At 41.2% G+C, this 16685-nt stretch overlaps 1 protein-coding gene across 1 annotated transcript; it reads right to left on the bottom strand.

Annotated features, from left to right (window-relative positions):
• Positions 1-284: 284 nt before the first annotated feature.
• edem1 (ER degradation enhancer, mannosidase alpha-like 1) lies at positions 285-16020 on the bottom strand. Its single transcript, XM_080787892.1, has 13 exons — positions 15614-16020; positions 14951-15210; positions 13587-13659; positions 12228-12331; positions 11174-11345; positions 10645-10828; positions 10294-10468; positions 9059-9179; positions 8773-8943; positions 7901-7974; positions 7707-7803; positions 6630-6812; positions 285-2809 (listed from the first exon to the last, which is right to left on the bottom strand). The coding sequence occupies exons 1-13, from the start codon at positions 15851-15853 to the stop codon at positions 2720-2722; spliced, it is 1944 nt and encodes a 647-aa protein (XP_080644018.1). The 5' UTR covers positions 15854-16020; the 3' UTR covers positions 285-2719.
• Between the last annotated feature and the right edge of the window lie 665 nt (positions 16021-16685).

The following is a 16685-nucleotide window of genomic DNA, read 5'->3' as shown; positions in this document are numbered from 1 at the left end:
TCCAAATAAGCATTAGTAGATATGTTGTGAAATTAAGTCAAAAAGTCATAAATACATGAAGGCTTCCTTTAGGATAGCTACACCCATGCACAAGTACACTTAACCTATTTTTTTTTTTACAAAAGCTATGTTTGTTTGGTGACAGACTTCAAAAAAGTTTGACTACACAATGTCTACTAGTGAAATGGTTGTTAAAGACAGGAACAGCCTACTGAACCTTATAAAAATACACATATGGCTTGTTCAAACTGTTGTGCCTTTAAAAAGTGAGCCTTATGCCATCATTAGAGTAAATACTGTACATATTACATAAAATGATTAGCATAGTGTCATATAAAAAGTGACCTCGGTGGTGGGGGTGGGGCATAGCCACAGCATCCAATGGCTAACTAAACAACATCCAGACGCACAGAACAAAATGTTTAAGGCACTTAAAATAGCCAAAGTTCTTTAAAGGGATAGTTCACAATTTTTTAACTTAAGTTGTATGAAATACTTGCCGTTAATATAGTGGTTGCAACTGGATTAATTGTCCCGTTGTGAGAGTTCTGCTCTGGTTTTGGTGAATATTAAGTAGTTCTGGTCATTTTGTGGGGGACACAGGGGGCCACGCATTAAAAGTAAATGAATCCACAAAACCAACGTCATTTGTACCCCATGGATTTTTTTTGGGTGTAGCGATATGGACACAAAAAACATAGTTTTGTGTGATAGAGGGGTCAAGAATTCACGAAAGTTGCACTATAATGTAGATAGAAATAAGTCAACAATACAAATTACATTTGAAACAAGTTTTGTGGATTCATTTACTTTTAATGCGTGCCCCAGTGCCCCCCACAAAATGGAACTACTTAATATTCAACAAAACCAGAGCAGAAATCCCACCACGGGACTCGGGTAATAATTAATACAGTTGCAACCACTATATTAACTATTTCCCCCCATGTCCGTATATAGAGGTATAGGTACCCCAACGTATACTCAGTCTATATAATGGTTGAGGCCTATGGAAGCTTTTAACATTGGTCCGGTTCCTATGGCAACGCCCCACCGTTCCAACTATGGGATTGAAAAACTATTCACAGTGCAAAGCAGTTCAAAGGAGGATTTTCAAACCTCCATAAGTCAGACTCCAGGATCGCTGTTCTTGGTGGATCTTCTGCCATCCACATTTCGGATTTAATTTGTGCCTTTGTACCGCAACGCTGCCACCATGTAAAAGCTTCTGACGAAAGGTAAACAGTGTCCATCTTTTAAAGTGAACACGTATGGTGGCACTGGGGTTTATGCTAAAAGCTAGCCGCAATTATAGTATTTCATACAGCTCAAGTTGAAAAATTCTGAACTATCCCTTTAAGGGTCTAAATCTAATGGAACATCTTTTGGCCCATTGTAATGCCCAATGTATACAGTACTTGGCCACGTCTTGCCAAAAAAGATATTTTCTTTTCCAAGACAACTTTTTTCCAAACATTCCAGCGAGAAACAGTCAGATTCAGAAACTGAATCTGCCATTAGACATCAAGTAAGCCTGAGAGACACACACATTGCGTTTCCTCCGTTACCAAAGAGACAAGGATGCCACTGAACGGGTTAAAACAGCAAACATGCATTACACATTTCTTTGTAAAGGCCAATAATACATACTTCTTCCGATGTCGGACAATCTCCCAGTTTGGAAAAGCTTCCTGAACTATAGTTTGGCAAGTCAGGACATCTAGATGTGGTTCCGAGGAAGTGTTCTTCATTCCAAAGCTCTGAATGACGTCAGTTTGTTGTTATATCAAACCCCAGGTGTATCTAAAGTTTTGCAGCCTAAGCAAACAGTTTGACTATGGCATTGTGGTCGGTCCTCTTCATGAGGGGGAATTACATGGAAAGCATGACACAGTGAGACATAATTAGACGCTCTGGGGAAACAAGGCAATTTGGGGAAAAGCTCGACAAAAGAGCAATGGAGTTCAAAAAGGCACTATGAACATGTTCCAAATATTGCCGATCTACAAGCTCACACATGTCGCAGACTCGCAGTGCTACGTGTTGTGCTGTGAGCTTGTGGATTAGCTAGCCCTTATGCAAATGCACTGGGCAAATCAAAAGAGTAAACTGCAGGCTGAGGCACTAATCATCCTGTTCAGTGAGATCTGATTGCTAACTGAAACCATAGGTTAGGGTTTTTGTACTTAAGTTATAGCCCCAAGTAGAACATAAGAACAAAATGAAAACGTGTGAATATGCTCCATTAATTGTCTATCTATAACTTATTAAAAAAAAAAAAGTATGGCACAGTTCCTCTTCACACACACACACACACACACACACACACACACACACACACACACACACACACACACACACACACACTTTGGCTTAATTTGTTCCTGAACAGCAAAAAAAAACAAAAAAAAACAATCCCAGTCATTCTAAAAAAAACAATGATCAGAACCGAGCAGCCATCTTAAACTATCGCTGACTTTGATTCTACGGCCTCTTCCAGCACAACTTATTTCTTCACCTTGTTCCCTCCCCACCACCATAAAACGGTGAAAACATTATACCTTCAATGAATACAGTGAATAATCAAACTGCCGATCTCAGCGTGTCTTTTAGAGTATTGAAACGTCCTTTAGGAAAGCAGCAGGTAGATCTGATCCCTTCTGACCTCATCAAGTCTGTATCCCAGGGAACCCGATGCCAGAGCGGTTCGGTCAGCGCTTCCTCAGAACAGCCCCACCATGTGGTCAATCTGTCTCATATAGACGCTCTTCAGGGGCAGAGAGTACCGTCGCTCCTCTGGGATTCTGTCACACTTTCAGGAGGATGGGAGAGACAGAGAAAAGAGTATGATTGCAACAGTTGATGGTAAGGTAAGTGATGTTTTTTTCAGTAAAATAAAACATTATTTTGTGAAATGGCTGGTTAAAAAACTATATAGTAATCATCATTGCTATGTTTATTACTTAGCGAGCAAGTATTGTGGTCATGTTCACCGTGCTGGTACGAATGCACGTGTATGCTTGGTAGGTATTGATGGTGATGTAATTAAGATATGTATCAATGCTGGGTTATTAAACTGGCTTTTGATGGTGACGTAATAAAGAAAGGTTCAGATTACATACATGTATAAATACAGACATCACCCGATACTGAAACATATCCTAATTCCGTCACCATCGACAGCCAGTCGGAAAGATATGGCGGTTTTTACTCCGTAAAGCCCCTCCCTTCCGTTCCGGAACAAAAATCGGGAGACATATTTTTGCTTGCTTACCTTGCTATTGTTACGATAGAAATTAAGACCTTAGTTAGTATATCCATCTGATCAAAACCACGGAGAGCTCCCTAGATTAGGAGATACAAGGGATTCTTTCTGCAGCAGAAAACCAAGGAAGCTCTGAGAAGGAAGTGAAGTGGTCACGTGACTGGGCTGCGCCATGACACTTTCATGGACACTTCCATGGGAGCCAAACAACCCGGAAGTTTGGCAGAATGCATTGGAGTCAATGAGAGCTCAGTGACCAGCTCATGAACAAACATTATTTATGAACAATTGAGACCTTTTGTAAAGTAATCACTTCTGGAAAATAACAGAAGACATGTTACACATTATTGTCTGCTGTGTTGTTATTCGATGTGTACACTGTGTAATGTTTATAGAGGTATGGTATCTCTATAAAAATAGAGATACCATAAAGTACATTTCTGAACGCACCAAGTCTCGTGTGACTACCCACCGTTTCCTGTCTGGCAGCCAAATATCGCGATACTTCGGAGCCAGAAACGATACCTGCTGCCGTTTAGATCCTCAGATAAAATTATATACTGTGCACTCTGTGCACATCGAAAAGTAAGTGATTAGAAAACAACCTGTGATAATGTCTTCTGTTATTTTCCAGAAGTGATTACTTTACAAAAGGTCTCAATTGTTCATGAATAATGTTTGTTATGAGCTGGTCCAGCCGGCTCCATTCACTGCCATGCATTCATTGCACTTCCTGTGTGAGTTTGGCTCCCATGAAAGTGTCCATGAAAGTGTCATGGCGCAGCCCAGTCACGTGACCACTTCACTTCCTTCTCAGAGCTTCCTTGCGGTAAACAGGGAAGTGAACGAGACCGCGGATGTGCGAAGAGCAAGGAGTAACTAAAATAAAATATAAAAAAAGAATGAAATTCAGAATATTTTTCTCTCAATCTATCTATCAATGAAAATGCACTAGGACGTGTGTACGGGTGCAGTACTTAGTTTTTGGTTTAGACTAGTCATTGGTTAGACCAGTCATTAGTCCTACAACTACAACCTAACCTTAACCCATGTCTAACCAATGACTAGTCTAAACTAAGTATGGACCCCCGTGTACACGTCCTAGCAACCCGTCGGTTGGATTAGTTATGACGTTCCCACACTTAGTACGGTCTAAATGGGTTAATTACGTCATCATCAACATCAGTATATACAGTATACCTACCAAGCATACGTACATACAAAAGCCAGCCGACCACAGTATAGTACTTTCACAGTATAGTACTTACATAACATGAATTAGTCTGGACCGCTTTCCCAAATATATGAACCCCGAAGGTAAATCGTGTTAATTTATGGCATATATGTTTTCTAGGGGTATTAAGGTCTGCTGAATCCAAATCTGCTGTATGCCAAGCTCAAAAATGGCCACTAAGCCCTCAAAATGGAGCATTTAAAGATGGCGGCCACCACTATGCTGAAACATAATAAAACACATTTTTCTTTGACTAAACAAGGTAGAAAATAGACTGAAATGTCCTATTTTTATGTTTTCATATATGGGGAATACAATGAAATATTCTGATTTAAGATCGATTGTGAAGAAACCTCTTTTATATATATATATATAATAATTTATAGTGACAATTGGCCTCTTTAGTCCAGGCCCTTCTTAGGGATATTTCGTGCTAATCAGTCTAAAAGCACCATATTTCGCCCAGATGTATCTTCTGAACCAGATGAGCTACAAATGCAAACTTGGTGTCCATGTCAGGATGTTTGACAATAAGAAACATTTTGGAATACTTATCTTTATGATTGGGTGTGTCTGGACTGGACACCTAATTTGCATATGTCCAAGATGGAGGCAATATGAAAATACCTTGTTGTACCTTAACTTTTGACACTATGTTGGCAAACTTGTTTTTTCTTTATCCTTAGAAACATTGGAAGGTTCTTATACTGTACTGTATGTCGTCGTCTGGACCCTCATTATTGGTGCAGGCAATGGCCTCACATGGCCTGGTTGCTCAGTATAGACTGCACTCACCTTTCAACCACAATAGTATGTGCAAATTGTGCATGCATAAAGTGAGTGGCAAAGTGAGTTTAACGTTGTTTAATGTAATCATATATTTCTGTTTGGAGGTATGGACTGCCAAGGCCAGAAAGTGTTTTTTTCCACTCAGTTGGCGTTCCCACATAACTTCTGTGTATGATGATGATGATGTCCTGTGCATCCCCTCTATGACTATGCCATGGCTTTGATCTTGGGCACCTCCGACTCTGATAAGAAGGCACTCTGACCTACTTACGTACTTGTACTACTTACTGTTATGGAGTCCCATATACTGAAATCATGAATATGACAACCATGCAGACACAATAGCAGTGGGATGGGACTAGCCACTGAAACCACATGGATGTGCTGAAGAAAGATGCTGATCACAACTGTCTAGAATCGCTAGATGTATGGGGAATCGAAATAGCTGAAGACGCAGATAAAGGAGTCACTGGACATCAGAGTTGATCTGCACAGGCTCCAAGGTGAGGGCAACCTGTCAGAACCAGTGTTGCCTCCAAAACAGCCTAAATTCACAGCCTGTTAGCACATGGAAGAGAGCCAAAGCAGAGATGTGATGCTCATGTCTCAAATAACTGGATTTCAAGAACTATAATTGACCATTATATGGCATGGGCCAGGTACAGAACTATTCTTGTGTCCTTTTCAGGATGGTTTCAAGGCTGTAGTGCAGATAAATCGAATCCAGGTTAGTTTGAGAGCACATTTTTCTTGTTACAAAGCAGCAGTTAACCCTATACATGTCATCATCCATGAGCTCATCACTGATAAGCCCCCCAAAAATCGCTTCTCCAGTTACTTGAAGAAGGAAGTACCAGACATTAGGTGTACACGTTGTCATCAATCGTGTGCGTGCGTTCAAATCATGTGTGCGTGTGGCAAAATATCAATGATTGCTGGTCTGATCTAAACGTATTGTTTAAAGTCTAAACAATGTTAATTAAAATTGTACTTGTACTGTTTCATATGTTAGCTGTATCAAAACGACTTACTTACTACTTAGCCTACTTGTTTTATTGTTTCAAAATCTCTAAATTGCATAGGTTATTTGTTTTGAGTTTAACTCAATCTGGGCGAAAATGTACAATAGATTTTGGTGAATAGTGACCATATTGGTAATAAGCAAATTAAAGTGCTCTAGTATATATATAATAGCACTCCAAAAGTTAACCACTTTACAACTGCCATTAGAGGTCTGGGTGGATCTAAACAACCAGAGGTCAACATGTACTGATGTACTGTACAATTTAAAATGAGGGCTGTGATTATGGGCTATGGACCAGGCTATAAGGATAATGGTCTTACATTGCTGATGTTGCTCGGAGCCGTCTCCTCCAGCTGGTTGTCCAGCGGTACACCGTCCTCATAGGGGGACAGGTCGTTCCACTGCTTCTCCCTGAAACGCTTGTCTATGGGCACCACGTGGCCCTCCGTGGTGAAGATGTATTTGTTCTCTGACTTGTGCAGTGGGTTGTCATCGTCGAAAAGCTGACAAGAGGGACAGGGACAGACAGGTGTTGGTGTTACAGTGTGGCAGCAGGGGCTGGGACATTTCACTTCAACTCAACATCACTATTATTTCAAACTTTTGCCTCGATTCTGATTCATGTAAAATTATAAAAGCAGCCTGCTCAAATCACATTTGAGAGAGACAGAGAGACATGGAAAGAGCGAGAGCTAGAGTCACTTATCTTTCGGTTCCCACAACAAAACGTGGCATATTTTGGACATACCGGTAGTTAGAATGGTGATTAATCATGATTAATACGTTTTAAAGCTGTGATTAAATCAGATTAAAATTGTAATAGTTTGACAGCCCTAATTTTTATGGTTGATTAGTCACCTTTACACAGGGGGGGCATTTATATATAACCAAGTCATTATTTGTTCTAAAGGTCGGTTTTGATATATTTTTTTATATAGGTGAATTGCCCAGCACTACAGTGTGGTTTAATCAGTGTCACAGGCATGTGGTTGGTTAGTTCATCTTAACCCTGATGCATGGCGGACTTAAGAAAATGGAATGTTCTCTCCTTCATGCACACATCATATTTGCACAGCAAGAAACAGGTATATAGTCATTTACATCACACTGTGCATGTACATTGTAATATGCCAAGTTAAGATACCACCAAAACATCTCTCTCTCTCCTACAAAGCTGAAACAAGTTACTTGTGCTAGGGAGACCACCTGCAACCACTGTAAATGGGCTTCTATATATTTTACTCATTCATATATGTCCTTGAATGTAGCTTTAACAGTATATATTTTTTCATCGTGTGAAATAAAAATTGTTCTTTTGATTCGATTTGTTATCGTTTTGTAGGACACAAGTGAGCGTGATCTTTTTTTACTCTCGACAAAGCAGGACCTAAACGTACCAGGAAAAGGTATTTGCAGGTCTCGCTGAGAAAGAAGCTCTCCATGCGATCCTCTTTGGACTTGTCCACCACATGGTGGAGGGTTGCATATCCACATCTGAAAAAAAATGACAGCGCTTAGTTCCAAGACTCACCACCACAAAATGTTGATAAACTGAAAAACATTTGATCTCCATTTAATTTCATGGCCATACCTGACTTTGGCATTTTTCTCCAGGCTGTGAAGAATATCCATTCCAACATGGAGATAGAAGGGATTCTTGGTGGCCTGAGAGGAAAGCAGCAACAACTCACTCACACAGAATCACTAACATTATTTATAAGACAGAGAAAACATGAAGACAATAATTTGATGATCATTAACCACCTGAGCCCTCTTTTCATCCCCCCCCCCCCCCCCCTTTTGTAAGAAATAAAATCTATTAAAAATGTTATAGGCTACACAAAATAGTGACGTTAGGGGGAAAGTGGTTAATATTCAAAGAAATCACACCTGTGTGAAGTGAGGGACGCTAATATATTAAAGTCTAACTCATGTTGCTATGATTAGGTGATGTAATGGTGATGTAAAACAAACGGTGTCAAAACAAACATTAAATTCTCTTTATTGTTAATGGGATTTAATGTTCGCGTTAGGGACAAGATGACGTAAATGTTCCCTTCATTGCCAATGGCGTTTTTAAAACAAACATTGAACTAAAAACAAACATTAAACCTGTATATATAATTATAGAAATTAGTTTAGTTTTGTGCTGCCGATACTTTTCAAAAAGGTATGACTTGCATTTTTGTCTGAGATTGTCTGCGATACATTTAAAATATTCTTAAATTTCCAGCGCAAGCCACAGAGTCTCACAGTACCACTCCTTCCTGTTTTGATGCTGGTAGATGTAGTAGGAAGGGTGGCACAACGGAAAATGCAGAGTTTGGTATTATTATACTCGAGACTACTTGCCTGAATACATTTCTTCACCAACCTGTTTCATCAAAGCATTTTTCAAGTGTTAACGCCTATAGCGATACACCTGGGTGTGAACACCCGCCAAGAGCAGGTCTGCATGGATACCTGATACAGCAGGTAGGTAGACTCCACCAGCTCAGGTCGAAGTGGGTAGAACAGCACATCAGGAGTCTGCAGCTGCCAGTTGTACCTCTCGGGCAGAGCCCCAAAGCGCTTCCAGATGGCATAATAGAAGGCATGTAGGCAGATGGCATTCTCTACGTCACCATTCAGCACCTAGAACACAGTACCATACCATTAGGTCAAGAACGCACACAAAAGGTTATCATATATATGATAACCTCTCGTTGTGACTGAGAACATGAATGCATGTCAATGCCCACAATCTTACCTGCAGTCCGGGGAAGAAGGCCTGAAGAGAGTCAATCCACGTGTTCATAATCTGTCCATTGAACATGTTGACGTTGACGTAGAGAGGCGGGTCACCCTCTCCTTCGTTACAAGATTCCCTTCTGATAACCCAGCAAAACACAGAGAGACTTTACAAAACATGTAATGTGATCTACAAGCTCATGTCACAATGCGAGGCGTTGTAATTTTGTAAAGTATAGGCTACTCTCATAACCAACTCGTTAATTTATGGATTTAAGTTCAAGGCTATAGCCTATAGGCCTACTTGGCAAATAAATACCTATAAAGAGCCATTTCTATTGAACAATTGCACACTCGCCTGCAGAGGTAAAATAGATATTCGATAAAAAAATGTATCAGAGCTGCATTGATTAATTAGTGGAAGTCCGTCTTTTAGATTATCATCATCTCACTGTCATCTGTCTGAATGCCATGTGGAGAATGGATTTGTTCTGATCATGGACACGTATGCCTATATATATATATATATATATATATATATATATATATATATATATATATATATATATAGCTATTTAAAATTTCAACCATACGCCAGGTAGCCTGTATCCTCTTTGTCAGATGTAAGTGTGCAGGTTCATTTCATCATATTAAAATGATTCGCGGGACATTTGGCTGTAGTTGGCACCAAACTTGATTGATCTCATGATGAGATCAATGTAGTAGCCTACAGCCTACACAGCTACAGTTGCCCATATTATAATGAATTAAGGTGAGCTGGCTTAAAACTATCACTGGCCGAATTGCACGTGCTGATGCCATTAAATAATGTGGACTTCCATTTTTTATATAGGGCTTATTAGCCCCAGTGACTCCGTCTGCTGTCTGTCTGTCAGACCGGCATGTCTGTGAACCATAGAACGCATTAGAGCCAAAAGCCAGTCGGGCCGGGCCTGGCTGTGTTCTGTCCCTGACCAACGGGCCCAGGGCAGGGCCAGGCTCACCGCGCCGTTATATTAATTTTCCGATGTGAATTACACCTAGATTGGACTTGGTTCAGCGGCAGCATGCTTCTGTCTGTCCGTCTCCCCCTGGATTGTGGCTTTAAGTGCTTTGCTCAAGGGCATTTCAACGGTGGTTGTAATGTAGAGGGAGGGATGATGAGTGAGGGTCACTTGTTCCCTTCCCTGTCCCAAACAAAAACACCCTAACCAATGTAAACCCATATCCCTATTGTTGTGTTGTAGGACTGACCCTCTTCTCAGGTGATTCTGGATGCTCTCATAAGAAGCTTTGAACATCCGGTAGTCCTCCTTCTCACCGAACAGGATGTAAGACTTCAGCAGATACTCATAAAATGAGTCCATACCGGCCCCTAGACCACTCTGCTTGCCCACCCACTGGCCTGTCTGGATGTTCACCACGTTGCCTGCAGGTGTTAGGACAGGCAGACCAGAGAGGAGAGAGAGAGAGAGAGAGAGAGGTGGAGTGACAGGAATAGAAAGGGGTTGGGAGGTTAGAAGAGAGAAACAGGTGTGGAGAGATAAGATTTGAGTGTTGTTTGCTAAGTTGAACATCGTGACAGAAGTGAGAAGAAATAATCACCCAGAAGACCGGTTTCGTTGCTCCTCAGGCTCCACAGGGCTCTCACAGCCCGCCTGGCCACCCACTCAAATGTAGAATCTCCAATCAAACGGCTCAAAATCCCAAACTCCACCAATAGGGAACCAGCTCCAGCTGTACAAGTCTCATTGATGCTATCAGGTGGGACTCCAGTCTTTAAGTTCACCTGCAATGGAATGAATGAATGAATGAATTTTGGTCATACTGTATGAGGAACAACTGACAAATTGTGTGAATGTCAACACCTCATCGATTCATTCCCCAAACCATTTCACACAAACAATTTACATAATCAATGAGCAAAGAGTCTTATTATTGCCTACCCCATTATATTCCATAAAATAAATTATAAGTTAATCCAAAATATCAGCAGTATAAACTAAACTAAATAGAGAATAATGAAAAACAATTTACTTAATTATTTCATATGTTATGTCTAACTCAATAAAGTGCTACTACACAAGTGTATCTTGTCATCCAGATCATTCCACAACGGAACAGTCCCGCTCACCCTGGGGTAAGGAATGCCCGTGCTGGTGTTCTCGAAGGCTGGCAGCAGACGGACGGCCAGGTCATGGGCCAAGTGGAGAAGCTCATTGTCGTAACCCTCCAGGCCCACTTGACCAAAGGGATGTTTAGGGTCAGTCAGCAGAATGTGAGAGGAGATCAGGCTTCCCAAGATCCTAACAAAAGACAAAAGATACGAACACTGGAATCTAAGCAGAGTACATGTCAACATCATCACTCCGTAGTATGACAATGCCCAGAAAATAGCAGAACTACAAGCTCATGTTACAATGCGACGCGTTGTGATCTAGTAGATCTGCTATTTTCGGCACATAAGATCATTGTCGTTTATCAACTAGAACTCAGATTTCGTACTTGTAAGTTGCTCTGGATAAGATGCCGCTCTGGATAAATGCCTAAATTGTATATTGTAAGAGTATCATTCGCCAGGATGGAAGCACATTTTGGTTACTTATGAACAAATGGCAGGTGTCTGCAACAGAGAAGAGGACAGTCATTTGCGGCAGGGGGTTGAAGAACAACGTACTTAGTTGAAGTCATGAAACTAAACATTGTCCTGCCGTGTGGTAATTACAATGACAGAGAACATCTTTGCCAACATACAGTAGCATGTCATAGCACTATCAGTGCTGCAGTTTACTTCATGCAGGTACTGTAGCACTTGTGGCTTCTAGTGGTGGGCAATTTGGATATTATGGGATGAACAGAGTATATAGCACCTTTATCCAACTAATCCAAGGCGCTTTACATAGATTGTGCATTATATTCACACACACACACACACACACACACACACACACACACACACACACACACACACACACACACACACACACACACACACACACACACACACACACACGGGTTCATTGTCTTGCTCAAGGACACTTCAACACCAACTCTGGGGGAGCCCGGGTTCGAACTGGCAACCTTGCGGTTACCATCCAGCCACTCTACCCCCCTTAACCCACCACCGCCCATAGTATGGCTGGTACATTAACACAAAATGGGACAAATAATAGAAGTGATATTTCTACCTGATGTTGGCCTCAAACACCTGCACAGTCGAATCCTTGTCAAAAGATACAGTATCTATGACCAACTGCACAGCTTTGTGAAATTCTGACACATTGCCAAGAATCTGTGAAGAGAAGTCACATTATATGCTACTATTTCACAAATAACTATCAATTTATACATTTTAAAAATATTTTTCCCATTATGACCCGAGTTCTACAAATGCCTTCTAAATCAGTAGTTCTCACACTTTCAAGAGTTATCAGCAGATGTACAAGTGATGCACTGCGAGCTTGTATATCTGCTATTTCTGAATAGCCAACACAAAAATCTAAAATGACAAATGCTTTCTCGGTTATAATAGGTTCATCTTTACACAATCTCTTTCAAGGATCAAGTCTATCTAGTTTTGTCATCGTTGAATATGTGCCCCAAAGGTGAATATCACAAAATAGTGATAATAGTCACAAGGTATAATACTATAGTATAGGCTGTCATTATTGACAAAACTAGACTTCTAAAAAAGGGGAAAAGTTATTGACAAACACAAAAAACACATCACTCTTCTCTTAGTCTTAACTATACTACACTGGCTCCCTATGTTATCCAGAATCAACTTTAAAGTCATATTTGTTTATAAAGCTGTCAACGTGTTAGTGTCGACCTACGTCACAGACTCCTTGTTAGAAATTCAAACACCCAGTGGAAATAGTGGCAGCACTATTTCCACTCATCTGTTGTTTTAGTTCCACTTTGTAGTTCTTGTATGCTTCCTTTAAATCTAGCACTTAGAGCTGCATGTTTTGCATGAAGGGTGCTACACAAATTGATTGATGACTTTATTAATGAAACACTATTCCATCTCATCACTGACCATTTGACCCGTTTCTATCCTGTGTTTTGATTTCTTTATTCATTTATTTATTTTTTCCTTTTCTCTACAAAAACTACTTGTAGAGAGAGGACTTCCGCACACCCGGCAGGCAATTTGGAGCAGGTGCGATGATGACAGAGAGTATACAATGTGAAAGAAGGGACATCCGCACACTGCCACTTGCTAGTTCAGAGCACTTTATTGAGCAACGTTTCGGTCTTGCGACCTTCCTCAGGCTTAATATAATTAAGCCTGAGGAAGGTCGCAAGACCGAAACGTTGCTCAATAAAGTGCTCTGAACTAGCAAGTGGCAGTGTGCGGATGTCCCTTCTTTCACATTCTCTACAAAAACTACAAAATGAAGAAGAGTGCATTAAAAAAACAAACAAACTAAATAATGTCACCCTCTTCTTTACACCTATAAACCTGTAATATGACAATAAAGATTGAGCATCAGAGCAGCATGTCGTACTGTACTAGATAAATGCAGTGTGAGCCAGCTTACCAGTAAGGTGTCTAAGGTATCAATTAGTGTCAAGGAGTAGTTCCCCAAAACGTCATTTATGTTGATGTTTGACCTGAAATGAGAAAGGCAAAACAACTTAAATTGTGCTGAGGATATAATAGACACATGAATACAAAGTGTAAATACTAAGCGGCTGCATCTACAAAAAGCGATTTATGAGCAGAGAAGCGCTGAGAAAGAGGCAAACATTGTGAAAATAGACGGTACGAATACGTGCTGCTCTGTGAAGAATGTTGCTGGATTGCATTGCTGCCTAAAGATCTTCAGCCATGGAGGCTGTGTGCAGGTATGTCATGTAAATAAGACACAGGTCGGGACGATTCAACAGTAACCTACTGCTAGCTTCTGGGTAGAATGAACACACCTGTGTCCCTCATTTGTTTACAACTACTGACATGCAAATGATAAAACCCAGAGGACAGTTAAGAGGCAAACTAGCCAGTGGTGTGTGCACAGCAAAATAACTTAATTTATCCATTTCATTTTTTGCACCCGGGAGCTGTTTGGGTTGGCTCCCCAGGAACTGGACCTGGTGAGACGTACTGTAGGAGCTGGCCCGTACAGGAGTCAACCCACAGAGCCTAGTACGTCCACGTGCCAGTTCCTCTCACACCCAGTTCCGGCAGAGTAGTTCCAGAGCGTCGGATTGTGTCCATAATGGGACTGATCGAGGGTAGCTACTGGGACGTAAGTCGGGACTTGATCACCCCCGGCTGGGTCACCTGAGTGAGGGGTATGATGTTGAGAGACCCGAAACCCAGATGACCTTAGGATACATCACTAAGGATACGACCCAGGTGCATCCATGCGATGTAATGTTTTTTCTTCTAACTTATTATGGGTCAATTTGGTTACATTTCTACAGTGCTGCACTGCAGTGGTTCTCAATGTAAGGTTCAGGACCCGGCACAGGTCCTTGAGGGGCTTTCAGGGGTTCCCAAGGTAAATTATAGATAATTAACCATTAATAAGTAAATACGAGAATGTGCAAGAATGGCTATTTTGATCCGTTTTCCCACATGTTATATAGTATATACTAGTAGTTATTAAGGAATTGACACCAAATCATGTCTAAGAATAAGACCGGTTCCGAGAGATAAAATAAATCTTGTTACTACCTAATATCTATTGAGTTTAACCACTTACCCAGCATGCCTATTCTGGGGGGAACATTCTGCAAAAATAGCTGATCTACGAGCTCAAAACGTGACACATCGACATGTTTTGAGCTTGTAGATCAGCCATTTGATGTAGACGGAAAAAAGCAGTACAAGTACAGTTTTAAGTCCCTTTTCACTAAAGACAGTGGTTAAAGCAATAAAACATTGTGAAGGAAGACTCACGGGTTGAGTACATCTGGTCCCCTGCCTTCACAGGCAATGGGATTCAGCTCGTCCTCTGGAAAGGCATATTTCATGTAATTATCATATCCAAAATAGAACATGTCTTTGGCCATGTCCTTCATCTTGGCTTTGAGGGCGTCGGGGAACGAGCTGTATCTCCTCACGTATTCATCCTGGTGCCCATCGAAGAGGCCCAGGTAGGACCTCTGAGGAGACCCATCAGGACCCTGACAAGAGCTGAGCCATCTCGGTTCTTCAGGCTAGGGATGTGCCATATGGACAAAGTAAAATTTAACAGCCGTTACTTCTTACCCAATAACTATCGATGTTATGACAAACTATAATATCGTATCATGATGATAATTTTTTTATTATCGTCGTGATAATATCAATTTTCTTTTGAATTATTGATAGCCTACAAGCTCACAATGCATCACGATGTGACCTTGTAGATTTTCACTTTTTGTGAAAATAGAATTGTTTTACAATTAGGCTATACTGAACTGAATGTAGTTAATGATAAAATAAAGCCCAAGTGATTAAAACCAGGAAAAGACAAGACATGTACCGTATGCCATATATCACGATATTACAATATCCCAAATCCCAGACGATATAGTCTCATGTCGATCAAATCAATTATGCCCAGCAGCCCAGCCCTACTTCATGCTTGCTGTGGCCTCCTCCTTGAATGCGCTGAGACCACGATGTGGTCTTCAACGGGACCCCCGCAGACCCTCTCTCCTCCTTGAACAGTGTCAGGTCCAATTTGTGCAGGTTAAAGTTGATGGGGAAGTTGAACCCCCAGCTGACGCCAGGTCCCAGCCCGAAGCAGAGCCACAGCACACAGCTGACACTCAGTCTCAGCACGACTAGTCCCAGCACTATTGACCTCCATTGCATCTTTGCTGCCGCGGATCGGTCTTTAAACTCATAATTTACGCACACGAACTTTCGAAGAATAAAGGAGGAACGTTGAGTGCAATTTAAAGGCGTAGAGGTTTGAACCCGAGGAAGATAAGTGTCTATCTCTGCTGCAGCAGCAATACACTTCCTGTCAACAAAGCGGTCCCTCCTCCCACTCTCCGGACTTTGCGGTGTGATTGGCTCCTCGGCCCTCGGGACGTATGTAAAGCAGGTATGAAGTCTTCGGCGATTGGCCAAGTGGCTGTCACTCACGTGGTGACGTGAACTTGGGTATCGTGGCATGCATGCCTGCCGTTTGTCTGGAGCTCCAATGGGATACAGCCACCAGCATGATATATGCTAATGTAGATTAGATCATTTAGATGTGTGGCGGCTTTGACGGTGATGCTTGTAGATCTGTTGTTTTTGGGCAGTGGTATGAATTTATATACACAATTACACAGAGACACCATATATACAATGGGTATACAAAAAAAATAGACTTGCACAAATTGAAAGATAGAAAAATTACTACAGTTCATGTCAGTACTTCATTAGACGGTGCCGACCCCTTGGTGTGGTTATGTTATGTGCAACGATGTCTTCCCTTTTTATTTAGGGTTTCTTCCTTGACAGTCTAAGTGCCAATGAAAAAATTATATAGTGACATCACAATATCATTTTCGTGAATGCGGTTCAGGATGATCGCCATTCACCACCCACCAGGCATACACTGCCACCCCCGGGGGAAGTTGTGATTTGCTCTCGTTCACTGCAATGCAATTTGCTGCATTTCCAAAACAATATTGCGCAATATTGTGACATTTGT

Source organism: Protomyctophum bolini (assembly GCF_963924005.1).
Source record: "Protomyctophum bolini genome assembly, chromosome: 2".
NCBI lineage: Eukaryota > Metazoa > Chordata > Actinopteri > Myctophiformes > Myctophidae > Protomyctophum > Protomyctophum bolini.
Note: the sequence above shows the minus strand (reverse complement) of the source record. Positions and strands in the feature narration are given on the sequence as shown.